The following is a 16,420-nucleotide window of genomic DNA, read 5'->3' on the forward strand; positions in this document are numbered from 1 at the left end:
TAAATTATTAAAGTGATAAATTATAATATTAAAAATCAATATTAACAATTTAAACTAATAACTAATAAAAGTGTAATTTAAGTGCAATAAAACTCATTATTTATTTTTATAAAAAATTCCAAAAATTCACTATTTCAATTTTAAAATTTAATTTTATAATATTTAAAAAATAAAATAATGCAATATAATATTTTATTAAAAATAATTAACATTATCATTTAATTTATTAAAAAAATAAAAAAATAATACATTAATTAAGAAAAAAAATTTTAAAATTTTAAAATTTTCTTTTTATGTTTCAATATAACTATACATCATAAATAATTTATTATTATTATTATTATTATTATTATTATTTAAATGGTAATTTATTATTATTATTATTTTGGTCATTTCGCACAAAGCAGGGCATATGTCACTGATTTTAACTTGCAGAAACAATCAAAACCCTACAATACTTTCCTTTTTCCCTTCTTGTTTCTTCTTGCTACTCAATCTATTTTTCTCTTACAATATATCACCATATCCTTCTTTTCTAATATCTTTTTTGGCTTTATTCCATCTTTATCATCATCTACATCAAACCGCAGATCTCCCTTTTTCTCTATTACATATAGCTACAAGCAAAATACTTTTGCTTCATCAAAGATTTCATGCAATACAGCGATCCAAACCCTTGAAAATTTTAAGCAAAATTGGTTAAACAAGGTGGATCCGAGGCATGCATGGAAAGAGGACACTTCCTTCTGACGAGGGAAATGATGATCAAATCTTGCATACTCACCACCAACCATCTCTTTATGATCAAGGCCAATCGTTTCTTGCTCACGCCATGGCCGGTAACCACAGGCTGGATGAACATGTTCAAGAAAATCTTGAATCTGCTAATACTGATCAAGGTAAATCAAAGCAAATCTTTATGATTATCTTGTGTTTTCTCGGAAAAATGATTAAATTCTTTACTTGGCTCCTCATGAATCATAGACACAAACCCTATTGGAGATCTTTGTAGTCTTTTTGCTACTGTCATATATCTTGTGCTTTGATCTAGATAATGGAGAGACTGATGAGGATTAGTTGACATTTTGTTTGTGAAGGGATGAGAAGAAGACACTATAGAGGAGTGAGACAAAGACCATGGGGAAAGTGGGCAGCCGAAATCCGTGACCCAAAGAAGGCTGCTCGTGTCTGGCTTGGAACCTTTGACACGGCAGAAGCTGCTGCAGCTGCCTATGATGCAGCTGCTCTAAAGTTCAAAGGCACAAAAGCTAAGCTCAATTTCCCTGAACTTGTTCAACAAAGATCTGCTAATAATCTATGCACCAGCTTCTCGCCAGCTCCTAATTACCAAAACCCACATCTTCTTCCAAATAATAATAATATTCTTGTTTCTACATCATCATCAGCTGGCAATATTAATCCTCCTCCTCATCCATTTCAACCTCCATTGACACACGAAGCGTTCCCAAATCTTTTGCAGTATGCGCAGCTACTCTCAAGCGATGATAATAGCTATCTGCAGTATGCTGCATCTTCAGGTCTTTACTATAATTATAATCCAGAGCCATTTGTTTCAGGATCTTTCTCAATGGCATCTTCTTCATCCTCAGCTTCTTTATCTGGAGTAAACCAACAACAAGGTGAAGATGATTTTTCGAGGTTTTTTCCACAGATGGTTTCTGGGTTTCCTTCTGCTACTCATCAGCATCATTTTCTTGATGAGGAGAGGAAGTTTGATGATAATACTCCCAGGAGTAATTAATTTACGTATCAATTAGGGTTCATGAATCTACGTTTTACAAGAAGCTGCACTTCTGGGATCTTGATCCTTATCTCAGGTTTATAATAAAAATACTGTTAAGTTCTATTTCTTTATGTTCAAAGACAACGCTTATTTCATTTTCAAGTAGAACTAAATTAACCTGAGATAATACAATTTAAAAATAAATGTATATATGCTTTTGAGAACTTCATTATTTTACAATCAGATTTCATGAATCACTAGTTTATTTTATTTTACTTTATATAATCGACTCCGTTTGGATGCTTTGATTATAATTTAAACTCGAGATCTCAATTTTAGAGACGACTCTGATATCAATAAGCTGAAATTCATTGATTAAATCACTATTTTATGTGTGATTTTATAAGTAATTCCACTTGAATTTTCAAGAGTTATTGGCTTTTATCATTGATAATGTTGGAAGCTAGCTAGTGGAAAACACAGTGATTAATTTTATTCATTAGATTTGATCAAAGTTGAGTATTTTTTATAGATACGTTTTTTATGTTTAATTTAAATGGTTCATAAAATTGATTAATAAAAAGTGAAGTTTTACAAATTAAAATATTATTATAGTCTTAAATATTATTATATACTAAAATTTATTTATATTATACTTTTTAATACGTAAATATTTTGAAAATATATTTATAAAAATATATTATTTTAAATTAATTGAGAATTAAATCTCTCTTTATTTAATATTTCATTACGTTATGCTTAAATTTATATATATATATATATATATATATATATATATATATATATATATATATATATATTTAATGAGTATTACTATTTTCAACTGTAGAAAAGCAAACAAAAATAGCCAAAAGAATACTATAAATGCACAATAGCCTACCTTAGTACCCACCATCAAAAGAATATCAAACAAATATGTAAAAGTTGAATTGACAATGTCACTTCACAGAGTAAATCTAGTTTTAAACCTTTTACAACCGCAGTCGTCTCACACTTTCATTAAGTGTGATAGTTTCATTAAGTGTGATATCACGTACAATTAATTATTAGTCTGATAGAGTAACTGAACTTAATTTGTGAATAATAGTATCATTATATTGAATATCTTATATTTTATCTTTTCGATCCGTATTATAAAATTTATTATATTTACCGTTTTAAAATCTAATTTCATTGTGAATTAGATAAAACCTTCACCTAAAAAATTTATATCAAGGTGAGAAAGACAGGATATAGAGTAGTGGAACAAAAGGCATATATGGAAGCTTCTTGAGATATGCATATAGTATGAGATGTGACTTGTTTTGGACAATACAAGGCCAGGTTCACCTCCCTTTGCCAAATTAGCATCTCATCAACATTACATTTTAAGCCTCACCTTTGCATTTCAAAGCTTAGAAATTATGAAGCTAGCTTTCGGCTCTTCCCCTTTTTGTCAATCTTTGCGGCTCTTTGCTGTCAATTTCAATTTCTACTTCAATCTTACTACTCTTGATTTGGGTCCCCACAAGCTCAAAATCAATACTTTTCATTTGCATTTCTAAATTTAGTTAATGTAAATTTAAAATTTAACGAATGGAGTTCAATTCAATTTAGTAAAAATTAATTATTTAATTAAATTTGATATATAAATTATTTGATTTGAATTAAATTTTACTTAACTTGATGTGAATAGGATTGACCAAATCAATTATTGAACCGATTCCCGATCTAATGGGTTCGGTCAAGCACTAAGCTCAAGCTGTAGTTGCTATCCGTCTTTAATAAAAAAAGAAAATAATGTTGAGAAGAAAAGAAATAAAAGACAAAATCCTTGAATTTGTCAATATGCAAAGGAAAAAACACATGCATCAATTGATCGTCGGTAGGATTCTTTAGTTCATCACTTGGTTAAAAGAATCGATCCTTTCAGTTGTTTAATTAGGGGATTTTTTAAACTCCAAATTCCATTTATTAATTTCAAACTCCACTATTTTTATTTTTTATAGTGCTTTAAAAATATCAAAAATTATAAATAATATTTTAAAAAAAAAAATTCAGTGAAATAAGCAGAGCCTAAATTCTAAAAATAATGTTGCTTTACTTCTTTAGACAGTTCTTCGGTGGCAATTCACCCTTACTCCAATTTGTTTTTAGTTTGCAATTCTACAGAGAAGTTCGTTGAAATTCCTTTCTCCTTTGTTCTCCGTATAGTTTTTGCCCTGTTTTCTTGGCCGATTTTGAGTCGGCAACTTTTGCTTCATCATTTTCAAACAATGAAATATTCTTAAGCTTTATGCTGCATAGTAAACCCTTTAGCGTGAATATAGAGAATACCATTTAAATTTCGTTTGGTTTAAAATACTTTATTTTTAAAAAATTTAATTCTTGTGAAGTATAATTTTAAAAAAATTATTTTTTTATGAAATATGTTTTAGATATATATAATTAGCATATTAAATTTTCAAAAAATAAAAAAAATTACTAATAAAAAGTTACTATAAAAATACATAAATATCATCTAAGGTTATCCAAATACTCAACGACAGGAGAGTAATTTAAAATTATTTGGATTGAGTCGAGAAACTTATTTTCTTCTCATGGGAAAAGTAAACTATATCCATTTCATGAGAAGTTATATACTCATGAACAACTAAACAAATTAATGTTTTATATTTTTAGAAAACTTAATCTTCTCTTGCAAACTTATCTGACCAAACGACTCCCAAATATTAGTTTCATGTAGCGTCTAGTTGAATTAAGTATCTTGAGAATAAGTTTAAATTTAACAACTATTAAATTAAATATTTACATTAAATTTATAAATTTGTTACATACCTTTAAGACAATGGGCTTGTCTAAAGGAGAGCGCGTACACATATTCACATATTCAGATGCGCTATTCGATCGGTAGATGATTATTTATTAGCGAAAATTGCTTTACTACATCCCTAACCAATAAATGTGATTAAAAACATTGATAATCAAACCAAGATTGCTTTACTACACCCCTAACTAATCAATATAATTAGAAATATAGATAATCAAGTTATTTCAGGTTCGAGAATGCCACAAGAAATTCTTGATAAGTTAACTATGTATAGATGAGGTCCATATTAGAACGCTATAAGGTTAAGTCTTGATAAGTTGTTAAATAATATAGAAGAACCAAATATTGTTTATAACATCATATTTATTCATTGGCTAATTGTGACTGCCACCTTAAAAGTGTTTTTATAGCCCCCAGACCCTAATTCTATTGTAGGAAGGTATAATTACAATATAAGAAGGGTATCTAGTTAAATAGACAAAACTAAATTATATTAAATATCATTTTTCTAAATTGTCTTAGAGAAATCTCTTTTCTAAATGAGCTGCACAAATTTAGCTTCTAATATAAGTCAAATTAATTTAAACAAATTCCACAAAATATTAAAATACTAAAATAACAAAATTGGCCTAAATGCAATTTGGCTATATATGCATTACGCGATCTAAAATTGTGCTGCGCGTCTACATGCGTTGAAGAGTGTGTTGCTTATTTCCTTATTCTCCCATACTTTTCAAATGTAATTCCCATCTAATTAGTTTTGAATTAAGCGATAGTAACTTGATTTGTCATGATTTAAAATTTTTCATTTTAAATCTTTGAAGTATCCTGTCAGTTCCTTGTTTGTATCACCATGGGCCAAAACTACACAAAGGGAAGTTTAATGTGAATATCAAGAAAGGTTTTTATGAATGTTCAACTTTGTCAAGATGGACTTACTATATTTTATTATTTAAATACTTGCTTTATTTTGATTTTGTTTGGACTTATATTTTGATCATATTTTATCTTTTAAGTTTTAAGGTGTTGGGTTATATTTTGAGCTTATACTTTAATTCTTATAGATTTGATGTATTATTTTAGTGTGTGATTGGAGTTGGGCCTTGTATGTGGTTCGCCTAAATTTAAGAAGAGTGTCTTAGGGTTTTAATTTTCTCCTTACTATATAAGGATAAGGAACACTTGTAAGAGGAAACTTTTGAATTAAAATTTTTAGAATTCTTTTTCATGTCTTTGGCATGTATTGCTTTAAGTGAGAGTAAGAATTTGCTTGTATTAATTGCATCAAGAATCTTAGCTAACTTATCAACTATTTGTTGTGGAGTTTATCAGATTCTCGTCTAAATCCTTCTACCATCGGTGTTTTAGTTTCTCTAAGTGTGAATGCCATAGGAGGTAGGTTTATCAAATTTTTAGATTCCATATCTATTTGTGCGTGTGAGTTTGAGACTTGTACCATAGGGTTCCGAATTAATTGGTATCAGAGCAGGTGATAGATAAATTCCTATTTGTCTATATTTATTTATTTTATAAGTTTTTTTTTTCAGTCTAACTGATTATTTTTTTATTTCAGTTTATCTTATAGTTTCTATTAAAAAAAAATAATTTCAGTTATATTTATGTAAAAAGAAGAAAAGTTTTTTTATTTTAGTTGTGTGAGATTTTTTTTTTAAAAAAAAGTGAGAGATAAAAAAAAGAAGAGTGAAGAAAAAAAATCGTTTCAATTGTTTGGTTATAAAAAAAAAAAGAAAAAGATGAGAAATGTCAAAGTTTAGTGCTTCATTCGCGAAATGTCATACTGAATTGAAGGAGGATCACACGTATGTCGATTCCTTTTTTGTCATTATGGTTGAAAATTTGAGTATGAATCTATTCGAAAAAAGAGAGAATGATACAAGTAAGGAAATGACACGACATTTTAAAAATTAAATTTAGTGCTTCATTCGCTAAATGTCATACTGAATTCAAGGAGGATCACATGTATGTCGATTTTTTTCTTATCATTATGGTTGAAAATTTGAGTATGAATCTATTCAAAAAATTAGAGAATGATACAAATAAGGAAATGACACGATATTTCAAAAATTTAAAATGAAAAACTCTAAATCATGACAGATGAAATTACCATAGCTAAATTCAATACTTATAAAATAAGAACTATATTTGGGAAGCATGGGAAAATAAAAAAATAAGCAACACACTTTTCAATACATATAGACACGTAACACAATTTTAAATCACATAATGTATATATGGCCAAATTGCATTTAGATCAATTTTATTATTTTGGTATTTTAGTATTTTATGAGATTTATTTTAAATTAATTTGGTCTATATTAGAAGCTGAATTCGTGCAGCCCATTTAGGAAAGAGATTTTTTCAAGACAATTTAAGAAAATGATATTTAATGTAATCTAGGTTTAACTATTTGATTAGATACCCTTTTTATATTATAATTACGCCTTCCTACAATAGAATTAGAGTTTGGAGGCTATAAAAACAAGTTTAAAGTGGCAGTCACAATTAGCCAATGAATAAAAATGATATTATGAACAATATTTTGGTTATTCTCTATTATTTAGCAACTTATCAAGGTTTAACATTATGGTGTTCTAATGTGGATCCCTCCATACTTAGTTCACTTATTAATAATTTCTTGTGATGTTCTTAAAACTGGAATTGCTTAATTATTTATGTTTCTAATCATATTAGTTGGTTAGGGATACAGTATAGTAATATTCGCTCTATTATCTATATTTCTAATTACATTGGTTGGTTAACGGTACAGTAGAGCGATCTTCTAGAAGATATCTTTACTTTGTTTTTTATCAAGTTGTATGACGGAGTTTTTATCACGTGTTGGTTCTGAATTTCACACCAAGAAAATTGAAAAGAAGTTCCATGAACACAAGGGTCAATGTTGTTCACCAAGCTGCTACTATTCATGGGCTCAAAGTTGAAACCTTGGTCCACTACCCTAAAACCTTCATTGAACTCCATATCTTGTGACCCACTTCCACTTTGCAAGAGCTTGTTCAATTTCAAATATGGGTCCTCAACATCCCCCAAAATTAGCCTCAAAATATATTTTTTTGACTAGGAGACCCAGGCAGCACACTCTCTCAGTCCTCCATTCCAAGCTGTCCACATTTTTAAGTACTTATATCTTCAGACGGAAAGCCAGAAATCGTTGTTGCCACACCGGTGGTGGTTTCGGTGGAGGCACGGCCTCCACCACCGCTACTCTCGCCTTGTGAAGAAGACAATGTTGAGGAGGATGTTGGAGGGCTCAAGCTTCTGGCGGGGAAAAGAGAACAGTAGAGTAGCAGAAGGAATGCAAAGGGAAGAAAGAAGTCAAATGTTAAACTGCACATATTTTTATGAAAATTACAATTTTGCCATTAAATTTACATGTCATTATTTTGCTTAAAAATTATGCACAATACATATGTAAGAAAATTATTGGATAACATATCCATGTCAGCATCATTTTGACATGTCAGTGCAATTGTATAGTACACACTTTATTACAAATACTGCGAGATTCACTTAATTTCACTTTTTAAAAATTGAAGTGTGAAATAAGACAATTTGAAAGAAAATTGGTGCCACCAGATTTTTTTTTTTTTTTTATAAAATTAAGGGGTGAATTTATGTATTTGGCCTTTTTTAAATTTAATTTTTATTACTTTTGTCTATCCACAACAAGTATCTAAAAGAAAAAAAATATTTTTATCCCACTTTATTCGATATTTTAGAAAATTAAGAACACATTAGTTTTTTTTTTTTTTCCAAACTTTACTCCTTATTTATATTATTTATGATTTATTTTTCTCTGTTTTTTATAAGCACATGTATCTCCAAACCACATGTATCTCCAAACCATCAAATTAAGATTAAATTCTATTTGTACCGAGTCGGCTCACTAAATGATAAAAAGTACATTCCACCAATATTTGTTACATCCATAAGAATAAAAATGATCAGTATTTAGTTTAAACTGAAAAAATTGACTGAATCAAATTAATTTAAAAATTCAGTCCAATTTTTTATTCATTTCGGTTAGATTTGATTTTTATTTTAAAAATTTTTAGTTATTTCGGTTCGATTCGATTTTAATCAGAAAAAATTTAAAAAAATCAAACCGAACCGATTAGTGATAATAGTATATTATTTTTAGTATTATAGAGATATTATATCATAATCAAGATTAAAATATTTCAATTAAATTTTAAAATATTAAAAATAAGGCTTAAAAAATAAAAAATTTATAAAAAATTCAAATCGATTAAACTGAACCCAATCAAATCGAATCAGATTGGTCTGATTCAATTTAATTTCTGTTCAAAATCGATTTGATTTGATTCAATTTTTATAAATACCAAAATTTTGAGTTTTGATTTATTTGGTTTGATTCGATTTTAAACCGAACCGACAGAATGGTCCCCCCTACATAAGAATGAAACCCTTGACCTCATTTATGGGAGAGGAGTGTCGAATCGCTCATTCCAACCCTAGTTGATTCATTTTTCTCTTTTTTCTATATACATTTCCTAACGAATATAATAATTATATCATAGTGCTACTTGAATTAATTCTTTGCATTTCTTATAAAATAAAGTTGCGTGATTATTCCTTTAAGTATTAATTACTCATTGTTTGTGATGTTGCCAAAAATAATATTCATATGACTTGATAATTTGTAAACTACTACTCTAACGTTTAAGTCAGAAAAATACTTAGATGGACGACTAGGATGAGAATAAGATGACACATAAAAGTAAAGTAATGCGCAATAGAAAGCATACTTTAGACCAATATCTTCATTTGCTTTTACACTATATGAAAATTAAATTAGTTAATGATTTTCTTCGAGAATCTGTGGATAAAAAATCCCAGATAGTTGAAATTTGGAGAATTGTTTTATAACAACAAGCAAAATCCATGAAGAGTTTGTCAACTCCTTGAATGGGTCTTTGCCATAATCGAACATCCTAGTCACAAATGTTCTGGACTCCACATCTTTAAGTAATCAAATTTGAATGTCCGACCTTCTTGACTATCGAGTCACTAATTGGATCAATGGAAGGTTGTCACTGTGTGACACATTTTGAGAATCAATGGAAAGTTGTCACTGTGTGACACATTTTGAGCGAGAATTGAGTCACATTAATTTAATATAATTTATTTTATAAGAAAAGAATTAAAATGAATCCTTATAAAATTACATAAAATTTTAACTTCATTAAAACAAAAAATTCTTAAATTAAAAATAATTGAATTCCTTTCCTTTAAATAAAAAAATTAAAAAATACTTCAATTAAATTTTTATAAAATTTTTAATTTCAAATATCAAGTTAAAATAAAATGAAGATAGTAGTTCTATTCATTCAATCTCAAGCTAACAATCAATTAATTTCAATTTTTGGTATATGCAATGCATAATTTTGATGTACAGCAGTGTATATATATTTTTTTTTACATTTTTAATCTTTATTTTTGGTTTAATAGTTTTAATCATTTAAAGAACTAGAAATAAGCCATGAGGCTCATCTTTTAGATTTTTTTTTATAGTTCAATATAAATAATTAATTACAAACTTATACAATATGTAGACATGTAAATAAATGTATACGTCTTTTCAAATTGTTTAGATATAATCTATTACCTATTTATAAACCAAAACAAAATACAACACTTTTTAAAAAATAAAAAAAGAAATAGAAAAGAGGGAGCATGAGTTATATGCAGTATTCCGGACTTTTAAAACTTGGGAGCAGTATCTGATGGGGCGAGAGTTTATTATTCATACAGTTTATCAATTTTTGATTCACTTTAAAACTCAAAAACATGTGAATAAGATGCATGCTCGATGGGCAGCTTATTTTGGAGCCTTTCATTATGTCATATAATATAAGGTTGGCCATAGTAATAAGGTGGCAGATGCTATGAGTAGGAGGGCTGCTCTGTTGATTACAGTTAATTAAGAGGTTATGGGTTTTGAATTTCTGAAGGATTTGTATGCCACAGATGATGACTTTATTGATATATGGGCTAAAGTCCAGGCTCACCAGTCTGCTAATGGATTCTTGATACATGATGGCTTTCTTTTTAAGGAGAACAGATTATGCATTCCTCGATCTTTTTTGCAGGAAAAACTAATTTGAGAGGTCCATGGAGGAGGTTTGAGTGGTTATTTGGGGCGTGATAAGACTATTACTGGGTTGGAGGAGCATTTTTACTGGCCACAATTAAAAAGGGATACATATCGGATGGTCTATAAGTGCCCAGTTTGTCAAACTCAGAAGGGTCATTCACAGAGTACAGGCTTATACACTCCACTGCCTATTCCATCATATCCTTAGGAGGACTTGTCTATGGATTTTGTTCCTGGTTTTCCACGTACTCAACGTGGATCTGATTCCATTTTTATTGTTTTTGACAGGTTCTCCAAAATGGCACATTTTATTCCTTGCAAGAAAACTAATGATGCTCCTTATGTGGCAAAATGTTTTTCCAGGAGGTTATTCGCTTACATGGCATTTCTAAGATCATTATTTCTGACAAAGATATGAAGTTTTTAGCTCACTTCTGGGTGACTTTATGGAAACGTTTTGGAACTGAACTTCGATACAGCAGTGTTGCCCATTCCCAAACTGATGGACAAACTGAAGAGGTGAACCGCATTCTTGGCAAACTTATGCGCTGCATTTGCATTAATAAGAAAACTGCTTGGGATATTGCTTTTGCCCAAGCAGAATTTGCTTACAACAGTGTTGTCCACAGCTCTATAAAGATGTCACTCTTTGCAGTTGTGTACAGGAAAATTCCAACGCATACAGTTGATATTATTACCCTCCCTACAGGTTCTCACAACAGTATTACAATAAGTAACTTGGCAAAGCAGCATGTGGATGTTTTCAAACAGGTACAACAATGTCTTACAGAAGCCAATGATAAATATAAAGCTACAACTGATAAACATAGGCGTTTCAAGTCCTTCAATTTCGATGACCAAGTTATAGTGTATTTACGCAAGGAACGTGGTGGAGGACAGAAAAAGCTTGACCCCAAGAAGATTGGTCCATTCCGGATCATTCATAAGATTAATGAAAATGCCTATTGACTGTGCGGTTGTCGAAGCCGGTAAAAAATAACCTTTTTAGTTATCCATAATTTTACAACTGTAGATAGTGGTAAAAGGATTGAATCTACAAGAAATTGATACTTACCTATTTTTCTTATCAAGACCAAGTAAATAAACTGAAAATAAAATAAAGGGGGGGGGGTTTGAGATTGATAAACTAAACTAAAATTAAAAATAGCAAAGTAAAGTGAATAATAAAGTGAAGGAAATTCAATAATGAGAAAAAGCCTAGTTGAAGAATTGGATCTATTTCAATTGTTGGGACTGATCATTGATACTTAAGTTCTTTTATTTGACTCAATAAATTAGTTATGGGGGTGGAAGACGTTTCTCACCCCCATATCCCTCCTTAAGCATAGATTAACTAGGAAATGTTCTCTAATTAATCATTAATCAACAAGTTGCCAAGGAACGTCCTTGGAGCTTTTAGCATCATACAACTGTCAATTGTATTGAGAAATAGAGAGACCTAATTCTAGCTACCCAAACGTATGGTGATCTTGCTAGATTATGCAATCTCCTTGGTTTTTACACCAAGAGTTACCTGTATTTGAATAATTCAAGCATTACGGACTTGAAACTATCTAATTATTACTTTGCAATCAAGAATCAATGGGCCCTATTGATCTAAATAATAAAGTAACAATAGAATTAAGCATGAAATTGTATAAATATTGATAAATAAAAGATAAACAATATATGTTCAGATCTCCCAATCCATAAACAAACTGAAATTTTACCTAATCTTCAACTAGAAAAAGGGTTAATACTTTCAGCCACTCATGGCTGAAACTAACAAGAAAATAAAGAAATAAAACAAGAAAGAGGAAGGAGAAGGGCCGGCTGCTGGTGATCTTTCCGAAGATGAAGCTCTCCTTGTTTGCTAGTTTGATCCTCTATTTATAATTGATTTCAGCAACCCTTAGTTCCTTGATTTGTTGGAGTTCTTTTCCTATTTGAGATTGGATTCTTGGAAGGCAATTGAATCTTCTTGAGATTTGGCTTCTTTGATATGTGGGATAGAGTATTGAGGTGTCTTGAAGATTTATTGAGCTGTCCTCACTTGTTTGGGGAGGAAAAGACTTCTTGAAAACTTGAAATTTAAGTTTTCCTGCGTCTCTGCTATCTGCTATCGCAGACTCTGTTTTCCCGGGTTGTTTGGGTAAACAACTCGGTCAACCAGTTTGTCTTGGTGCTGTCTGTCACTCTACCTTTGTTCTGCCGGTCTATTTGCCCAGTTTGTTTGGGCAAACAGTCTGGTCAAACAGCAAATTCTCTTTCTCCCATTTCAGCTGCAGCTTGGTTTGGGCAAACGGACTTGGGCAAACCAGGCTTGATCTTTCTCTACTCTCTTTTGGACAGTTTTAAGACCATTTTACCAAATTACCCTTTTACACCATTTCCTGTAAAATATGATCAAAAACATAAAATTAGATAGAAAATGTGTAATTTAACATAAATAACAACATGAAAAATGGGTCTAAATTTGGCTTGATCAAATACCCCCACATTTAGCCCTTTGCTTGTCCTCAAGCAAATAAACTTAATCAAACAAGCTCTCTTGCTACTTGATCCTTTATTTCCACTTAAGCACTTACCCTAGACCCCTACTTTGAAACATTGCAGTGAAGAGTGTATGCATTAGGGTTACTTTCCTCCTTCCTTGTTTCCCTTTACCTACCATGGTTAGTAATTATTTTCCTCATTAGAGAGATTATACATGCACATATTCTTATTTAGTTTAGACTCTTTCTAGCTCTCGGACCAATTTTCCCTCTATTTGAAGCACTTTATTCAGCTTTTTGCACTTTTATCCTTGCCTGAAAAAGTCACCAACCTTTTGACGCAAAGGTACATATTTGTGATACCCACCCCCAGTTACTCAGTTGGTCACCTGTCCAAGTGGCTACTAACTCTGTTCATAGTCTTTGACCATTGGAACAGTTTTTAATTTGTGCTTTTGAGGTCTTTGCCTTTGTTGAATTTTCTTTTTCTCAATGATTTGGGCAAATCAACATCAATTGCTAAAATAAGTCATGTTTCTTTATTCACACATTTTTATTATTCTTTCTGATGAGTAATTTCATATATTTTTCACCATAGCAAGCTTAAAAATTCAATTCAAAAGGAAATTCTCAAAAATGAATACAAGTCACTACAATTGATTCAACTTAGGTTTAAAGAGTTATCATATCAATGGGGTCATAGAAAGAAAACTCATTCAACATAGCCTATGTGTTTGAGTAAAGCTTATCAAAATAGAAAAAAGGAAAAAAATTGTGGCTACATGTGTGTGAATTGAAAACAAAAATAACAAAATGAAAAAAAAATTCACCTAATGTGTGCTAATTAAAAATTAAAGCTTAAATGGATTTAAAAGAAATAAAAAAGAATGCATGGAGCATCAAAATTCAGAGATATGCACCCCCACACCTAAATCATGCATTGTCCTCAATGTATTGGAAATATTAAAGTTCAAAAGAAAAATTGAGTACTCCCCTAGTGTGGTTGTTTGCCCAGTCTGTTTGGGCAAACAGCTAGCCAAATTAGGTGCCTCTATGTTCAGCTGACAGCAGGTGCTGCAGCTGCAGCTGCAATATGTCTTCCATTGGACAGATTGCCTCCATTGGGTTGCCTTCCAGTAGCGCCCTGGTTTAAAGTCGCGGGCTAGACCTTCTCGATTTGGTCAAGGCTCAAGTAATTAAGGGAGGAAAAAGGGTCCCAACTGAATTAAGTAAGAAGTGCAGCACGCCTTTCATTTTGTTTATAACCCATCCTATTTCTTTCACGAAGTAACATGATTAGTTTCTCCTCTTTCAAGTGAGGTGTGCCTTTAGCCCTTATGTTTGCATTTTTGAGATGATTGAGCAGCACTTCGAACTCTAATTCATATTTCTCCATAGGTGGCTGCAATTTGATACTGAATTTGAGCAAATCGAATTCTGCCTTATCCTCTGCTAGTGGTTTGGGCAAACCACTTTCAGGTTGTGCTGTCTGCATAACTGGTTTGGGAAAACTAGCATCTGCCTGGGTTGTCTGTATAACTGGTTTGGGCAAACCAAAATCTACCTGGGCTGTCTGTTGAAGTGGGTTGGGCGAACTAGATTCTGCCAAGTTCTGCAGTTTGGGCAAACTGCATTCTGTTTGGGCGCCTGCTGAACTAGTTTGGGCAAACCACTTTTTGTCAATTGCGTGCAGTAGGCTGTTTCTTCCATTTCAGTTTCTTTCAAATTTCTCCTGTTCTCCTCATCCTCCTGGCTGGTATCCCTTGCTGGAAAGGGAGGTGCAATTGTGAATTTTTCTTAATGTTCTAAATTCTGCTTTTGTCTTGAATCTGCCCGTCCAATCTGTTTGGGCAAATAGATTTCTGCTTTATCTGTCTGTTTGGGCAAATAGTTTCTGCCCTGCTTTGCAGTCTGCCTGTCTGTTTGGCCTGTTGTTTGGGCAAACATATTTTCTAAATCAATTTCTGGCGGATTTTCTTTAGCAATCTATTTTTGCAATTGTGCAGCCTTATCATCAATCCTATCATTCTGAAGCTCTCTCCCACTTCTCAACATGATGGCACTAACATTTTGCTTTAGATTAATCTCTATTTGGAAAGGTAATTTCCCTTGAGATTCTAGCATACTCGCAGAAGTAGCCATTTGACCCATTTGCTCTTGAAGGTTTTGCACCATATTTGCTAAAGATTTTATGATCTCTTCAAGGGGCACACTAGATTCCAGAGGTGCTGCTTGGGCTGGATTTTGATATTGATTTGCCCTAGCATAACTGAAGTTCGGGTGCTCCCTCCAAACTAGATTGTAGGTGTCAGAGTAGGGATCGCATTTCTGTTGTCCATTAAATCCTCCATTGGCATTGACTTGCTGTTCTTGATGAATTTGTTGAGCCTGACCTACAATCAAACTACGGACAACAGAAGTTAAATCAGAAATTTGTGAGGCTAAGGAAGATGTACTTACCTCATTAACTCTCCTTGGCAGTTCTCTTTGATCTCCATATTGCTTGGATGCGGCTGTCATTGTTGAAATTAACTCTCTAATTGCTTGAGGTGTTTTATCTTCAATTGAACCTCCACATGCTACATCAATGAATTTTCTTTCGGATGGCAGCAAACCTCCATAAAAATATTCAATAAGGGATTTATCAGAGATGTCATGTTGAGGGCAGCTTGTGCACAATCGATTGAATCTTTCCTAATATTCATATAGCTCTTCATAATCTTTTTGCTTGATGCAATTGATCTCTCTTCTAATGCCAATAACTTTTGAGGTTGGGAAGTATTTGCTCAAGAAGGCTCTCACCATCCCTTCCCATGAAGTGATGGATCCGGGAAGTAAATAGAACAACCAGTCTTTGGCAAAATCATCAAGAGAAAAGGAAAAAGCTCTTAATTTAACATGCTCTTCGGAAATACCTTGAGGCCTCATTATTGAGCACACAATGTGAAATTCTTTAAGGTGGTTGTGTGGATCTTCATTCTTCAAACCTCTGAATTTTGGAAGTAGGTGAATTAATCCAGTTTTAAGCTCAAAAGGGGCTGTCAAAGGTGGATAAGTGATGCACTATAGTACTTGGTCATCCATGGGTGCTGCTAGTTCCCGAAGAGTCCTTTCTTGTGCCATTGGAGCTCTCACCTCAACATTTTCAGCTTCAAATTTAGCAAGTACAGCAGTTGGTTCAAGAGCAATAGCTA

The 16,420-nt window shown here is 31.7% G+C and overlaps 1 protein-coding gene across 1 annotated transcript; it reads left to right on the plus strand.

Annotated features, from left to right (window-relative positions):
- Positions 1 to 474: 474 nt before the first annotated feature.
- Positions 475 to 2,014, plus strand: LOC110626152 (ethylene-responsive transcription factor ERF113). The gene is made up of 2 exons (XM_021771921.2): positions 475 to 899; positions 1,098 to 2,014. Exons 1-2 carry the CDS (start codon positions 722 to 724, stop codon positions 1,760 to 1,762), a joined length of 843 nt encoding a protein of 280 aa, XP_021627613.1. The 5' UTR covers positions 475 to 721; the 3' UTR covers positions 1,763 to 2,014.
- The last annotated feature ends 14,406 nt before the right edge of the window (positions 2,015 to 16,420 follow it).

Source organism: Manihot esculenta, chromosome 11 (assembly GCF_001659605.2).
Source record: "Manihot esculenta cultivar AM560-2 chromosome 11, M.esculenta_v8, whole genome shotgun sequence".
NCBI lineage: Eukaryota > Viridiplantae > Streptophyta > Magnoliopsida > Malpighiales > Euphorbiaceae > Manihot > Manihot esculenta.